The sequence below is a fragment of the Carettochelys insculpta genome, chromosome 24 (genome assembly GCF_033958435.1).
Source record: "Carettochelys insculpta isolate YL-2023 chromosome 24, ASM3395843v1, whole genome shotgun sequence".
Taxonomy (NCBI): domain Eukaryota; kingdom Metazoa; phylum Chordata; order Testudines; family Carettochelyidae; genus Carettochelys; species Carettochelys insculpta.
In genome coordinates, this window is record NC_134160.1 from 18,379,272 (window position 1) to 18,393,591 (window position 14,320).

The 14,320-nt window shown below is 52.6% G+C and overlaps 1 protein-coding gene across 8 annotated transcripts in view; it reads left to right on the forward strand.

Annotated features, from left to right (window-relative positions):
• The window catches only part of SCMH1 (Scm polycomb group protein homolog 1), a 148,695-nt gene that overhangs the window by 125,168 nt on the left and 9,207 nt on the right, over positions 1-14,320 (forward strand). For 6 of the 8 annotated variants that reach the window (XR_012642415.1, XM_074976227.1, XM_074976222.1 and 3 more), the window contains 2 exons: positions 1,109-1,291; positions 7,768-7,899. Coding sequence is in view for 7 of the 8 variants with exons in the window: in XM_074976227.1 (XP_074832328.1) it covers positions 1,109-1,291; positions 7,768-7,899 (315 nt within the window). In the remaining variant the exon portion in view is untranslated. The remainder of the gene's footprint in view (positions 1-1,108; positions 1,292-7,767; positions 7,900-14,320) is intronic. The other 2 variants (XM_074976228.1, XM_074976226.1) reach the window with 2 other exon arrangements.

Sequence of the window (14,320 nt, forward strand, 5' to 3'; positions counted from 1 at the left end):
GTTACACAGCTGTGTTTCTTCCACATTGGCCAACAGCAATTTGAAAATGACACTGACTCACAACGGACAGACAGCTGCAGTGGTGTGAGGAGAGGAATCAGGGAATTTGTTGCTGTGACCCCACAAGCCCCAGGATTCCAGTGCCTTTGGCTGGATAACCCGCAGTGGGCCAGCAGAAAAATCCCGGAATACATGGAGCCGGCAGCAGGACAGCACCATGAGGAACACCCCTGGAATGCTCAGCACCTCTTTTGAAAAGAATCAGTGCCATGTGTATGCACAGATTCAAGGGAAAGTGGGTATTCCACAACAGTTAACGGATAAGAAACCTAGTCCACCAAACACAACCATGCAGCCAAGGCCAAAGCCATCTTTTCCTGATGGCCTACCACTGGCCTTCCCTTCCTTTCCCTCCCACTCCCCCATCCATCACACACAGAAAAGCTTCTTCTACAAATCCACAAAGTTGCCTTCCTAGAGATCTGTAGGTGGGGTGCACAAGCCAAGGGCCAGAGAGGGCACAGGGTGCCCCATTGAGACCCGAGACCTCCATTTTTCCTTTCTTGCCCAGGTTTTGGATGGATAATGTGAGCCCACCCAGCAGGTGCCCTGAAAAAGATGGTTCCCGTGGCAGGTCTATTGGCCCCAGCTGAGTGGAATGCAGCATGAGTGAGCCAAAGTGCAGGTTTCACCCTCCTGCTGGAAGGTTGCACTCGAGACTCCCGAAGATTTTCAGAGTCCTCCAGGAGAAAGCTGAGGAATGGAGCTTTTGTTGTTTCACATGCAAATTCCTCTCCCCCTGCCCCACCAAAATAGCCTCAAGTCCTTCTCCAACCCACTTTAAAAGTACTTTGATGCCCTGTTTACCCACCATGCAGGAGCATGGAGCACAGGCCCCTGTCCGGCGGCTCGCCTTTAAAGTCAAGCTTTTCACGCACCACAGGCTGTGGCTGATGCTTGGTGCAGCAGACTGGTTCTGGCTTGCCCCAGGGAGGAGAGCGCCCATGCCCATGTTCTTGCTTTTGTTAGCCAGGTGAGGTGCAGGTGCAGGAGTTGCCTGTGCCGCTGCAGGGTTTATGTGTTCAGCTCTGTTTGCTTCTGTCCCCAGCCGTGTTCGATCGGGAACAGCACACTCTGAACCTGCCGGCAGTGAACAGCATCACCTACGTCCTCCGCTTCTTGGAGAAGCTCTGCCACAACCTGCGCAGTGACAACCTCTTTGGGAACCAGCCTTTCATGCAGAACCATCTGCAGCACTCACACGAGTACAGCCACGACAGGTACCTACCAGGTAGGAGATGGGGCTGGGGTGGGCTTCCTGTGTCCCTCGAAGCACCACGTCCTAACCAGACTTTACTCCTCAGCTAATAGAGAGCAGTGTACAGATAGCAGAGTCTGGTTTGTGGGGTCACTGCATGGTACGTAACATTACTCACGCATGCAGGGTCCCCTAAGATGCACTTCCTGCCAGTGCTACCCAGTTTCCATTGGTTCCGACTGATCTCCCCTCATGTGCCTCTCCTTCACTGCATCGCTCACTCCTTGCTGCTGCTTTGAGTAGTATCCCCTGTGGGTGCTCCGCTCCAGGTGGCAGTGTATCCTCACACCAGTGCTCATAGCCATGGTTTCCCATGCTGTGTACGCGCAGTGGTGCCTCCTTACGCTATCTGGCACATGCATGGCGTGGGACTCCTCAGTTCCTTCCCTTCCATCCTCAGCTGGAGATGGAGCTTCGTCCTCTCTGTGCAAAAGAAGAGTTGCTTAGTTAGGCTACAGAAAGAACTACTATCCAAGTCACTTTCCCTGTAGCATTAGACAATTTTAAAAAACCGAAAAAAAGGAGGTGTAGGTTTTCCTTGTGTGTCATGGGCATGCCGGGCTCCCTGGGCTTTAAGTGATTTGCTATATGCAAGGAGGCCATGCCAGTCTCTGACAGCCATGCTTCATGTATTAAGTGAGGGCCACCAGGCCCAGTCCTGCACCCTCTGCTTCAGCCATACGGTGAGGGCTTGGAGGGACCAAGCCAACGGGCTCAAACTTTATCTTTATGAGAAGTTCCTCCAACCACCAGCCCTGGAGCAGATGTCTGTGAAGACCCCGGCATGGGATGCTGAAGGTGCAGACTTAGTGCACCTCTCTGCCTTAGTCGCTGTCCCTTCCACAATGGTGGACTGGTGTCTGGCATGCTTATGGTCTCTACCGCCATCTTCATGGGCCACGCCAACAGGAAAGTCTACCACGGTTTCCCCAGCACCATCCATGCCAGCACCACTGAAGAGAGCACTCTCAGAACTAAGCCACAAACATTCGGCACCATCAGTGTCACTGACCTCCGTTCCCTCCAATCCAGGGAAGAAGAAGTTATCAAAAATAAAGACCCTGCCCTTCGTGTCAGACCAGGAGCACAAACAACACCATTCAAAATCTCTGTGCCACTCACACCAGTCACAGGACCCAGCACTGTGCACACCCTGGGCTAAGGCACTGCCCCACTCCCATGTGGCACCGGAGTTGGGACTGAAGCAGCACCAGGATGCCACACTGTCCAAGTCATCGTCACCAGAGCACAACACAGAACCAAAGCAGCAACGAGAGAGCTCATCATCCACAGCATATACTGCAATGAGTCCAGAGCTGCTGCTGGCCGCCGTGGCCGCCAACACCCCACACTTGCTGCAGCGCTCATGGTTGGGCTAAGACTCCTTGCTCCCGGAAGCAGCGGTTCCAACTGTAGGAGTGCTTTTCTATCCCAGCACTCCGGTCCTATTCATCCGACCTGGCAGGACATGCCTCCCATGATCGCATACCCGCAGCCACCACCCCCATGTTTTGCACACCACTACTTCTGTCACCACGAGCGCGTGACACGGGTCACATCCTGGCAGGCAGAGTCACCGCTCTCGCATGTTCCGTTGGCACTCCCCATGCCATCACTGCAGCCTACAACATTGGCACTGTACCAGCCTTCTCATCCCTCTGGCAGAGAAGGTTCCTTATCAGAGGGTGAACAAGGATCCCCTCTGCACTCCTCCTCGTCCTTGCCAGACAATGCAGTACTTTCAGTGTCGCCCCATCCTGCGGACGGTACCAAGGCATTCCAGGAGCTCAGGCTCAGGAAAAGGCTCTGCAGGAGGTGCCGGTTAAACCGAATAGGCTCCTCTGTGCCCTGCAGCCTCTTTCGTCCTCCCAGATAGCCGTACCCAGGCACAAGACCATTGTGAACCCCGCCAGTGTCATTTGGCAAACATCGGCATCCATCCCACCTACCAGTAAGAGGGCCAACAAATGGTACCCTGTGTTTTCTAAGGGTGCGGAGTTTTTATTCACCCATCCACAACCCAGCTCGCTGTTGGTGGATGCCATCCACAACAAGTCAAAATCGTCTCGTGCAGCTCCTCGGGGTATATCCAGCATGAGATGGGACACTGTGGGATGCAAAGGCTACTCATCGGGCAAGCTGCTCCTCTGAGAGGCAAACCGTGCAGCTGTGTAGTCTGATTACAGCCACTTGAGCTACTTAGAGTTGCAGGAGCTGGTCACGGCCTGACCTGAACACTTGTGTCCAGCTCTCACTAATGTCATTCGTGAGGGGCACGTTATCGTCTGTACTGCAGTCTGCAGTGGATGTCACGGACACAGTGGCTAGAGTCATGACATCCTCCATGGTGGTGAGTCGCACCTTGGGGTCCCCAGAGACTTAGAGCAGAATGCGGAGGACCTCCCCTTCAGCAGGCAGCACTTGTTGGCCACGAAAACTGACAAGGACTCCCACACCACACTGCACATTCTGGGCACGTACACTCCCCCAGTCCAACGAACTCGCTACTCCCCTTACCAAGGGCCACAGGAGCAGTTCCAACAACAGCAACAACCACACTTTGAACCCCGCCAGCACCATAGGTCCCAGCAGCGATGATCCAATAGGCAGCAGCAACAACAGCCTACGGCGTCCCACCCTCCACAACCAAAACAACAGTTTTGAGGGTATGGTCAAGAGCCTGGGAGATCTTCCTGTCCTGGCCATCACACAACACGGGCACCATCCATTTCACCATTGCCTCCACCCCTTTTTCCACTGCTGGGCTGCCATTACCTCGGACAAGTGGGACCTGGAGCTAGTGGCCCAGGGATACTCTATACCGTTTATCTCTACCCTGTCTACCCGCCCCCTCCCCCATCACTTTCCAGGGACCCTTCTCACGAACATCTTCTCGAGCAAGGGGTTCAGCACCTCCTCCATCTGGGAGCCATTGGGGCAGACCCCACGGAGTTTCGAGGCCAGGGGTTCTACTCCACGTACTTCCTAACTCAGAAGAAAAATGGAGGATAAAGACTCATACTTGGCCCAGGCGGTTCAACAAATTGTTTCTCTATCCTCCTGTTGTCCTTGACTACCTGCTGCACCTGTGTTAGTCAGGGTTGGCCCTTGGCACTGTCCGGGTGCATGCCAGTTCATTGGCAGCTTCCCACCAGGCAGAGGATGGGATCTCCTTCCTCGCCCATCCCATCACCAAACATTTTCTGATGGGCCTGCAAACCACCTTCCCATGAGTACGCCCCCTCGTTCCTATCTGGGACCTTAACCACCTACTCAAGTGCCTCACAAAACTGCCATTCAAGCCCTTGGCAACGTGTTCCTGGCTTCATCTGTTGTTGCAGGTCTCATTCTTACTCACCATCGTGTCAGCCAGGAGGGTTGGGTAGCTCGCAGCCCTCATGGCCAAACCTCCACAGTGTGTTTACCAAGGATAGGGTCACCGTTTGCCTTCATCCTAAGCTTCTTCCCAAGATTCCCTCTCCATTTCACCTTAACAAACCTCTTCGCTTACCAGCGTGTTTTCTGAAGCCGCACTCCGATCCTACTAACACAGTGTGGCATGCCCTGGATGTCCGTTGGGCACTGGCTTTTTACATTGACTGCACAAAACTTTGGCATAAATCCCTGAGGCTTCTCCTGCCCTTCGCGGAACGTTCTAAAGGCCTGCCTGTCTCATCCCAGCGGCTGTCTAAGTGGATCTCCACCTGCATTCACACTTGTTATGCTCTTCAGTGGGAACTTCTGGGCTCTATCGCCACCCACTCCACCCAGGCTGTGTCCTCTGCTACTGCCTTTCTCGAGACCCTACCCTTGTGGACATATGCAAGGCAGCAATGTGGTCTTCCAGCAGCACATTTGCACAGCACTATTCTCTCGTCTTCCATTGCTTCCTCTATCCAAGTGGGACAAGCCACGTTACCTACTGTGGTAGTTATCAAGCTCCAAATCCATGTCCAACCTGCGCCTACAGCATCTGATGAAGTGAGTCTGTGCTCACGAAAGCTCATGCTCAAAACTTTTCTGTTAGTCTGTAAGGTGCCACAGGACCCTTCGTTGCTGTTACAGCTTTACAGTTACCCAGAGTGGAGCACCCAGAGGGACCCTACTCAAAGAAGAAGAGGAAGTTACTCACCTTGTGCAGTAGCAATGGTTCTTCAAGACGTGTGTCCCCCTGGGTGCTCCACTTCCCTCCCTCCTGCCCGTGCTTTGGAGCGCCCTGCTCTATTTGTGGGGTAGAGAAGGAATGGAGGGGCTCCGTGCCACAGAGCACAAGGAGGCACTGCTGCATGACTGCAGAAGAATCTCTGAGCACCGGCACAAGGACGCACCAACACCCAGAATGGAGCACCTGCGGGAGCACACATCTCGAAGAACCATTGTTACTGCACAAGGTGAGTAACTTCCTCTTTCCTTTGGGGCTAGTGTGAGACTACAACCTGACCTAGGCTACCAGTCCATGTGGGAATTAGGGTGAGAGGCTCCGTGTAGTGAACAGAAAGGTGATCCCATGCAGCTGGTCAAGGGAAGGTTTGACTAAATTATATCACGGCCGTGTTTGTGGTGGCTGAGACCGTGTCCCAAGAGAGAGCCCATCTGGTGCATGGTTCCAGCAGGAAAGCTCAGCTTGCACCGAGGCCCTCAGCCCCACTGCAGGTGTATTGTGCATGGCTAGATTGCAGTTCTGTTGACATGGCTTGTGCTCTCTCACTATCTGAAGTGACACATCCTGGACATGTTGACTCATGGCTCTGCAGCAGCCATTAGGTTGCAAAATATCCCTGCAACTGAAGTGCTTGCGAGGAGGTACTCATGGGAGGACAAATACAGTCCCATTGAGGACTGAGTTGTGACCCCATGCTGCAAGAGGGACAGACTGCAATGTGACAGCCCATGGAAGGCTACTGGAATCCTGTAGAGGGGATGGGAGAGGAAAACCCTCAAGTTTTTGCTGTCAAACTCAAAGGTTCCATGGCTGATGGGTCATCCTGTCCGTTTTCTCCACCTCCAGTGACCAGCTCAGCAAAGTGAGGGCAACCCAGGTTCACCCTGCCAACCAGCTAATGTTGACTATTGGCTGGGACCTAGGAGTCATGAGGGTGCAGAAGACACCCTCGAGGAGGAGTGGGCTGGGAAGGTGGAAGAGCTCTACTCACTAGAAGCGGGGGGGGGTCAGCCTGACTCCAGGGGAACAGGCTCTGATCTGGTGAAATTCTGCATGCAGTAACCCCTGTCCTGTACTCTTCCTGTGCCCTGCTTTGCCACCCTGTCCCCTCTCCTGCCACCAGTTCCCACAGTAAGAAAGGTGAGGCATGGTGATAGCTGAGGCCCCTGTAGCAGTGCAAAGAGGGTTTCTGTCTGCACAGAGATGGGTGGTGCCCTTGAGGGCTGGGTCGCTAGGCTGGTGGGAGAGTTTTCCTTAAGGGAAGTGAGGGGAGGACTGTGGAGAAGGAAGGTAACAGTGATAGGGGGGTGAGGGTGGGGTCATGGAGGGGTTGGTGGGGTTAAAAACAAGTGCGTGCATCAGCTTCTTTGTTCTGAACCCATAGGACAAGCGCTCAGATGGTTAACCCAGGATATTGCACAATGCAGGGAAGGAGAGAGCTTCTCTAGTGCCACAGTATTGACCGGGTCATTACAGGAACGGTGCTGGGTCTGGTCATGTTCACATCTTCATTACATTTGAGTGAGGGCGGCAGATCCAGCGTTACTGAATTTCACAGATTACTCCACGTGGGGAAGAGATTTGGACACTCGTGAGAGCAGAGAACAAAGGCAAACCAGATCCATCCTGGGGGTAGTACAAGCCAAGTTACCACTGAGTGCAGTCTGCAACACTTAGGAAACAACAGCTTCTCAGGAGACTGAGATGTTGTTGTAGTGGGCAGTAATGTGGATCTAAGGTCACTGTGAAATCTTGCAAAAAGTCAGGTATCATCGCAGCTCATCCTGCTAGAAGATGGTGCTGGATGGTGCCTGGCAGGCTTCATGCAGTGCAGCGTCCTCAGTGTTCAAAAGCAGGGGCCAGGCTGGAGGGAAGGCCGTTTGGAGTGACAAGGCTGTTGAGGTAGCTGGAGGGATGAGTTTGAAGAATAACACGGGGTATAACTGGTCTGAATCATGACTAAGTGATGGAAAAGGTGCCAGTTGTCTAACTGATGCACAGACTATAGAGAGAAGGAATGTTTGGGGTGAGTTGAAACCTAGGAGGAACAGGATGAAATGAATTAAAGAAGATAGAATGGCTACAGCACCTGGTAATGGGGTGCCCACCCCAATCTTTGATTCCAAAACATTGCAGAGTGAAAATAAACTTCAAAGCCATCATGCAGCTGAGAGCTCCCAGAGGTTTGCCCAGCCCATGTGAGGTTGTACTTGGGTCACAGCTGATTCAGCAGGGCTGAACTTACGGGCAGGCTCCATTCCTAAGTAGGGCTTGTTCTCTTTTCTAGACAGAAGCAGTTGGTTAGACGGCACTGTGCAGGGACCAGGTCGGAGTGCAAAGCGATGCTGCCAGGATTCCCCTCCCTACTGCGCTCCTCTCTTCCCCAAGTTACCAAAGAACGATCGTCACCCTTTGGAAGGTGAGCACAGCATTGCTTCCTAAGCCTGGCTCCTTGGTAGCTACTCTTCACCAGTGCAGCACGATTGGATTTTCAAAGCCAAATCAGCCCTGGGTCCAACAAGTCTCGTTTTGATGTCCAGCCGGGGCCAGTGCCTGGGGCTTCAGAGGCCAATTTCCTGCAGCAGCCCTTTGTACTCCTTGCTTTGAACATCTTGTGCCACAAAGCACGAGACTTGCCTGCCCTTATTGTAGTCTCTCTTATCGTATACGTTAATGGTCATAAAACTATCCCAGCATTTTTAATCAATCCCGCCACAGTACCGTACTCCATGGCAACCTGCTGCAGTGTGCGCCTTAGGTCAGGCTGGTGCTGGAGGGAACCTGCAGCCCTTTTCCAGCCATTTCCTCTCCATATCCCATCTGGTCCCTCAGAGCACCTGTTGGTGCATGAGACCTCTTCCAGGGTTTGCCTCACAGAGTAGCATCCCTGAAGCCAGCTAAGTAAAACCACTTCTCAACTGCCAGTCGTATGGGTGTTGGGAGGGTGGTACACTGGGCCACATTACTAAAGCAACTGGGTGAATGCCTCTTTGGCACTTAGTCCATCAGCCCATGTGTTCACATGAGGTGCTGCTGGAGGACTTATGTAGCCGGGGGGGTTTCGGCCTAAGATTTGAGCTGGAAGATTCAGGACTGTTGAGCTTTCTCGGGCAGTCTTGTGTCCTAGAGTAAATGTGTTCTGAGCATACTGCAGCCTTCACAGGGGTGGCCAACCTTTCCTTAATCAGGGGCCACATGGAAATTTTATACATGTACTGGGGGCTGAGCACAAAATAGCCCCAAACCCGTCCCCACATTCTTTCAGCACAGCAGGGCAGGGAGCTGGAGGAGAAGTCAGTGGAGGCAGAGTCCAGAGCCACAAACAGCTCCTTAAATAGCTGTATGCAGCTCCAGAGCAACAGGTTGCCCTCTCCATGCCCCACACACGGCTATCAAAATGGCACCGCTGCTGGCTTCATGGGCTGGATGAAGAGGCTCTGTGGGCCATGTGATGGCTACCCCAGGCCTAACACATCTGGAGTGCTAGTGGCCTTGATGTAAGGGTTCAGACTGTATGAGAGTGAGCATCAGCTGCTGTTTAAACCCCAGTGCTCAATAAACATTTGGAATAAAATCCATGTCTTGGATCGCAGTGCGAGTCTGTGCAGGCCATTTCCAGAGGCCAGTGGGACTTTTCTTTGCACACTGCTTTGATCTGTAAGATTCCTTCCAGCCAATAGGTTCCCTGGGGAATAGACATGAAAGTCAGTTTCCTTTCACTCGCTTTACCTTAGACCAGCCCCAGGCTATTGCTGCAGGCATAGCATCTGTGCTCAGATTGATGCACTGTGTGGTTTCTGAAAGTGCTGTGCAGAGGGAGTGAGCGGAATAGAAGGCATCAGGGTGTTCAGCCAGCAGAGTAACAGACTATGAACATCCAGCAGTGTGTTCTCCAGCTACAGGGGAGGAAAGCCCTGGTCTGCATTGCAAAGGACAGTTGTTAGCAAGGGCTTCTGGTGCTCGGTGCAGGTTGGCCACAGCCTCAGTTGGTTCAGTGGAGCTGAATGCAGTTGGGTTTGGAGTGTGCCAGCATCTGAACTGTCGTCAGCCCTAGCTCATCTCACAGTGTCCGTCAGGCCTCAGAGAAGCCTGCAGTATCGCTGCTTGTAGGGCTACTCTTTGCTTGTTGCGCAGGAAATTTGTTATTCTGGTGTTCGCTTGGCTCGCCCGAGACCAAACGTCCTTCATGAGGTTTACAATTAGAAGACATTAACGCTTGTTGTGTTTGGTGCAAGACACACCACACTCCAGTGGCTCCCCTTTACCCGCACTGTGATGGTGCTTGTCACGTGTTGGAGAGCTTTGAATGATAACTTCATGCTGCGTCCGCGGTGTCATGCCAGCTCCTCTGTCTTGTCAGCGTGAAGGGCTGGGGTGCTTGGAGAACTTGTGATCCAGAATTTTTTTTTGGAACAAATGTATTTGATTCCCTGTGCCAGCCTGTGTTTCTAGGCGCATAAACAAGGCCTCTAGTGATTCCAGGCCCACTGATGAGCCAAAGACCTTGCTGGCGACCACAGATTGGTCCCGTGTGCAGTCTCCTCGTGCTACGTGAGTGAGATACACTGTGTTTCATGGCTAAATGGGTCTGTCCCATCAGCTGATCTCTGAGGTTTGAGGCCTGGATGCACTGCACATGTCACTGCTGCAGCTTTCACCCCATACTCATACACCCCAACCACATCACACAGCATTTTCCCTAGCATCGCTACTGATCTCTGGGGCATTCCAGCCTTGAGCCCTCAGCAGCCACAGTCCCTGGGGCATCCTGGATCACATGTCGGGGCAGGAAGAGCCCAAAGGAGGATACTGCTTGCTGGCTCTATCCTTAGTTTCTCTCCTGGTCACAACTGGTTTTGGTCAAGTAGTTAAATTAATGCAGACTCCCAGTAAGGAAGTACATTTTACTTGGGGGTGTCAGTTCCAGATACCTCCCTACGTCTACGGCTGGAGGATTCAGTAAAACAGCCAGGTTTATGGGTGCGTGTCTTGTGAATTACAGTTTCCAGCCTCATCTCTTAGAACAGTTTTGAGCAACAGTAGTAGTAGTAGTAGTAGGCATCCTTCAGTCTGCATAGACTATGGATCGCGCCCTTTATAGTTTCAATTGAGGACTTCATTTACAGCATCTGTTGTGACTATGAAGACCCACACGAGAGTAACAGTCCTTGCTGCATCTCTTGCAGATGTAGTGGGTGTCTGGCAAGTCCTTATTGTGCTTTCTGTGCGCTCGCTTCTCCTCTGCTAGCTGTCTGATCCTCATCTCGCCATTCTGAAGGCCCTTGTGTAACCCCTGCCTCCATCTGCTGCGGTCGTCTGCTAGTTCTTCCCAGTTGTCCAGCTCAATGTCTACCTCTCTGAGGTCTCTCTTGCAGACATCTTTGTAGGGCAACTGGGGGTGTTAGCAACATGTAGTCTGCAGTCCACAGGCGCCCCATCGGGCTTCTGTGTGTGGCCCACAGGGCGTTTTGTTTACCATTGCCCATGTGCAGGGTTCCTAGATTATGCTGATGGAAACCAGTGGAGTTTTTTTCTTAGCAGTGTTACTAAAGTAACAGGCCCGTAAAGCCAGGGCACACGACGGGAGATGTGTACCGTCTGCACACTACACTGACTGCGAGAGCTGTGCGCTCCCTCTGCATTCAGTCAAGGCGCTGCCATGGTTCGATGGGCACACTCCCAAATCCCAGGCGTGCAAGTGCACTTAGCAAAACTACCCTCTCCCAGGAGGCTATCTTGGTTATGACAATTGTGTGGCCCAGTTGTTAGTCGTGGTTGCCCCTCGCTGCCTTGGAAGGGTGGGGGGAGGGTGCTTGCTTGATTCCTGCTGTCTCTGCCTTCAGTCATCCCTGGATTGGTGGGGGCTGGGAACCTCAGCTCCAGTCTGTATATGTAGAGTCCTGCCATCGGCAGGTCAGATGTTGGTATCTATAGACCATTTCTGAGGATAGCCGCATGGATGGAGATACATATTTGTATCCGTGCAGGGCTCTTACATCCAGAGCAGGTGGGTAGCTGTGAGGAATTGCAGCACAGATCTGATCTTCCACCTGTCCTGGATAAGGGATCTGAGGAGCAGGGCTTGGGTCTGCTCGGGCCCCTCATCCAGGCCACATGCAGGGTCCACCACAGGTCGACACAGCTGCCCGTCCTACTTCGACCACGGCCAGACTGTGGCTCTGTGCAGCCACATTCCCCTGCCAGATCTGGTGAGAACCACGCTGACAGCTGTGGAGACCCTGGATCCCTCCCCCTGCCCTGGGCAAAGGGCTTGGCAGGTGGAGGGTGTGCCATCACAGTCGTCCTTGCAGCATTCCTATGGTGCAGGGGCTGAGAGCAGCCCCAGACGTGTCCTTGCCCCCTACCCCTGGGCTCTCTGTCCAGACAAGGGCAGGTGTAGGGTCTGCAACTCCACACAGGTGCCACACAGCTGTCCTTGCAACTGTTCCTGACCAGCTTGAGGGGTATGTAGAGCCTCAGCCCTGCCAATCCTGGAATAGCTGCAGATAATTTTTGTGGATTGGATGCGGATTCACATTTGTGTATCTGCCTCTTTGTGTATGGAGGAGGTTGTAAGAGTTCTGGGGGAGGGGGAGTCATAGAACAAGCAAGTGTCAGGCACCTCTTGACAGGTCCAGTGCCAGGATATCTAAGTCTGGTGTCAGAAGGGTCTGGGCAGGCTCATAAAAGCAAAAAGTGCTTCTGACTGTCCAGCGATGGGACAAGAGAAGTCCTTCACTAGCCTCCTCCCACCCCCCTTAAGAACTATGAGGAGGGCAAAAAGGTAGTGACAGTTGTAGGTGGCGAACCATTGGCCAGAAGCAGAGTCTGGTGTCCAGCAAGTAGTCACAGCTGTGAGCCTGAGATGAGCAGGTTGGTTCAAGGGTTCTGGACTACTCATGGAAGGAGGAAGAGCTCCCTTTTGGCAGTCCCATTGAGACACCAGAGAACGTGAAAATCCTGAGTCCACTTTGAAGTCCGGTAATTTATCACTTGACCTTCCAACAGAAAAGGCTGTTCAGACGGCCAGGTAGCCTCGGTCTCTTCTAGCACTGGATGGGCTGAATCGGGTGTGTCTGAAATCTTCTTTGGCAAACAGATCTCTGGAGTACACCGCTGCTGCCTCTGATGATGCCAAAATGGAGTGTTGGCTCCTGTGCTGCAGACCTAGTTCCCTTCACATCACATGGAGTGGCAGTGCCCAGGACCGGAGTGCGCTACAGCTAGCTTAGAAGAATTGCAGTATCCAGTGTTGTGAACCCATCTGCCTTCCCCCCTTGCTTGGCAAGTTACAGTCCTTCTATAACTTGGGGCAATAAAGTTGCTTCCTGAGCAGCTTCAGGAAAGGGGATTCCACTCCTCTAGTTTGCTTATCACAAAAGGAAAGCAAAGCTCCACCCTGCTGTGGACTGGAGAGCACTCAGATTCGTTCCCCATTCAGCCTGGCAGTCTTGGCTTCACCCTCAGCATTTCTGAATTCAGTGGATTGGTTTGCAGCTCTTTACCTTGTTCACCTCCAAATCCTGCGCCAGCTGTTCCGGCATGGGATGCGACAGTTACCAGTGGAAATGTCTTTGAGCTCTGTTCCTGTGGGTGCTCTGCTTCAGGTGTCCATGTGCCCCAACCCTGTCAGCTGGAGACATATGGTGGCAGTGTCGGCGTGCGCACAGTGGGTGTCTTGCAGAGTCATTGGTACTGCACATGAGCCGATCCCTCCACTTCCTTATCAGTTCTTCTCGGCTGAAGACAGAGCTCTGGGCCAGCGTTCTCCACTCTTGCAAAATCTTTAACTAGTTGGAAAGCTATAGTTACTTTTAGCTTTGGTAATAAATAATTTACAATATTGGCTAATGACCAACAATCCTGCTGTAAAACATACAGGCAATCATCAGGGCTCGGTCCCATTCACTGTGCCTCAAAGTTATGAGACTGTGGCATACACGCAACGTAACCATTTTGGACGCCTGCCTTTCCAGATGCCGGAACTCGTTGGTAAACTTATGAAGCAGATACTTCTCTTGAGATCATGAATGGGAAATGAACAAGGGAGTCCTGTATTCACTGTCTCACCGATGGGGCCCTTCCTTCATTGGTTTATTCGTATCCCCAGTGAACCACAAATGTACAATGTTCTGCTGGAGAGTGAGGATGGGACCCTGGTCACTGGGGGAAGTAACGCTGCCTCCCTTACCACATAAGAGGCATGACTCATGTTTCTGTGGCTCCCCCTGAAAATCACATGTGATACATGAGACATGAATAGAAAAGGCCAGGGTCATCCTGATGTTCCCAGTGTGGCCCTGACAAGCATGGCACCCTTGTCTGATGCGCATGGTGATATGCACAGCGTGAGCTCTTTCTCACTGACTGGACCTGCTATCCCAGAACAGGTGACACTCTTCACCCAAGTCTGGAGAACCTCCGCCTTCAAGCATGGATCATACGTGAGTCCATCACGGCCAACTAACCTGTTCATAACAAGTGAAACGTGTATTACTAAAGCGCAGGAAAATGACTGTGCATAAAGCTTGTCTTCTAAAGGTGAGGGGATTCCCCTCCTGGGGTCAATAGAAACAACTGATGGCCTCCACAGCACTGCTGCCGTTAGTACTGGGATCTCTATGGGAATTGGAGGGATTCGGTCATGCATGCACTAGGCATGGCACTGCGAGACACCTACTGCACACACGCAACCCATGGGGACTCTGCTACCGATCAATGACAGCAGGATACACCGTCATCTGGAGTGCAGCACCCACAGGGACACACATCTTAGAACCCTGCAGTTACTGCCCCGGGTGGGTAACCTCTTCTGCTGCTGCAAGAGCCCTCGTGGCACT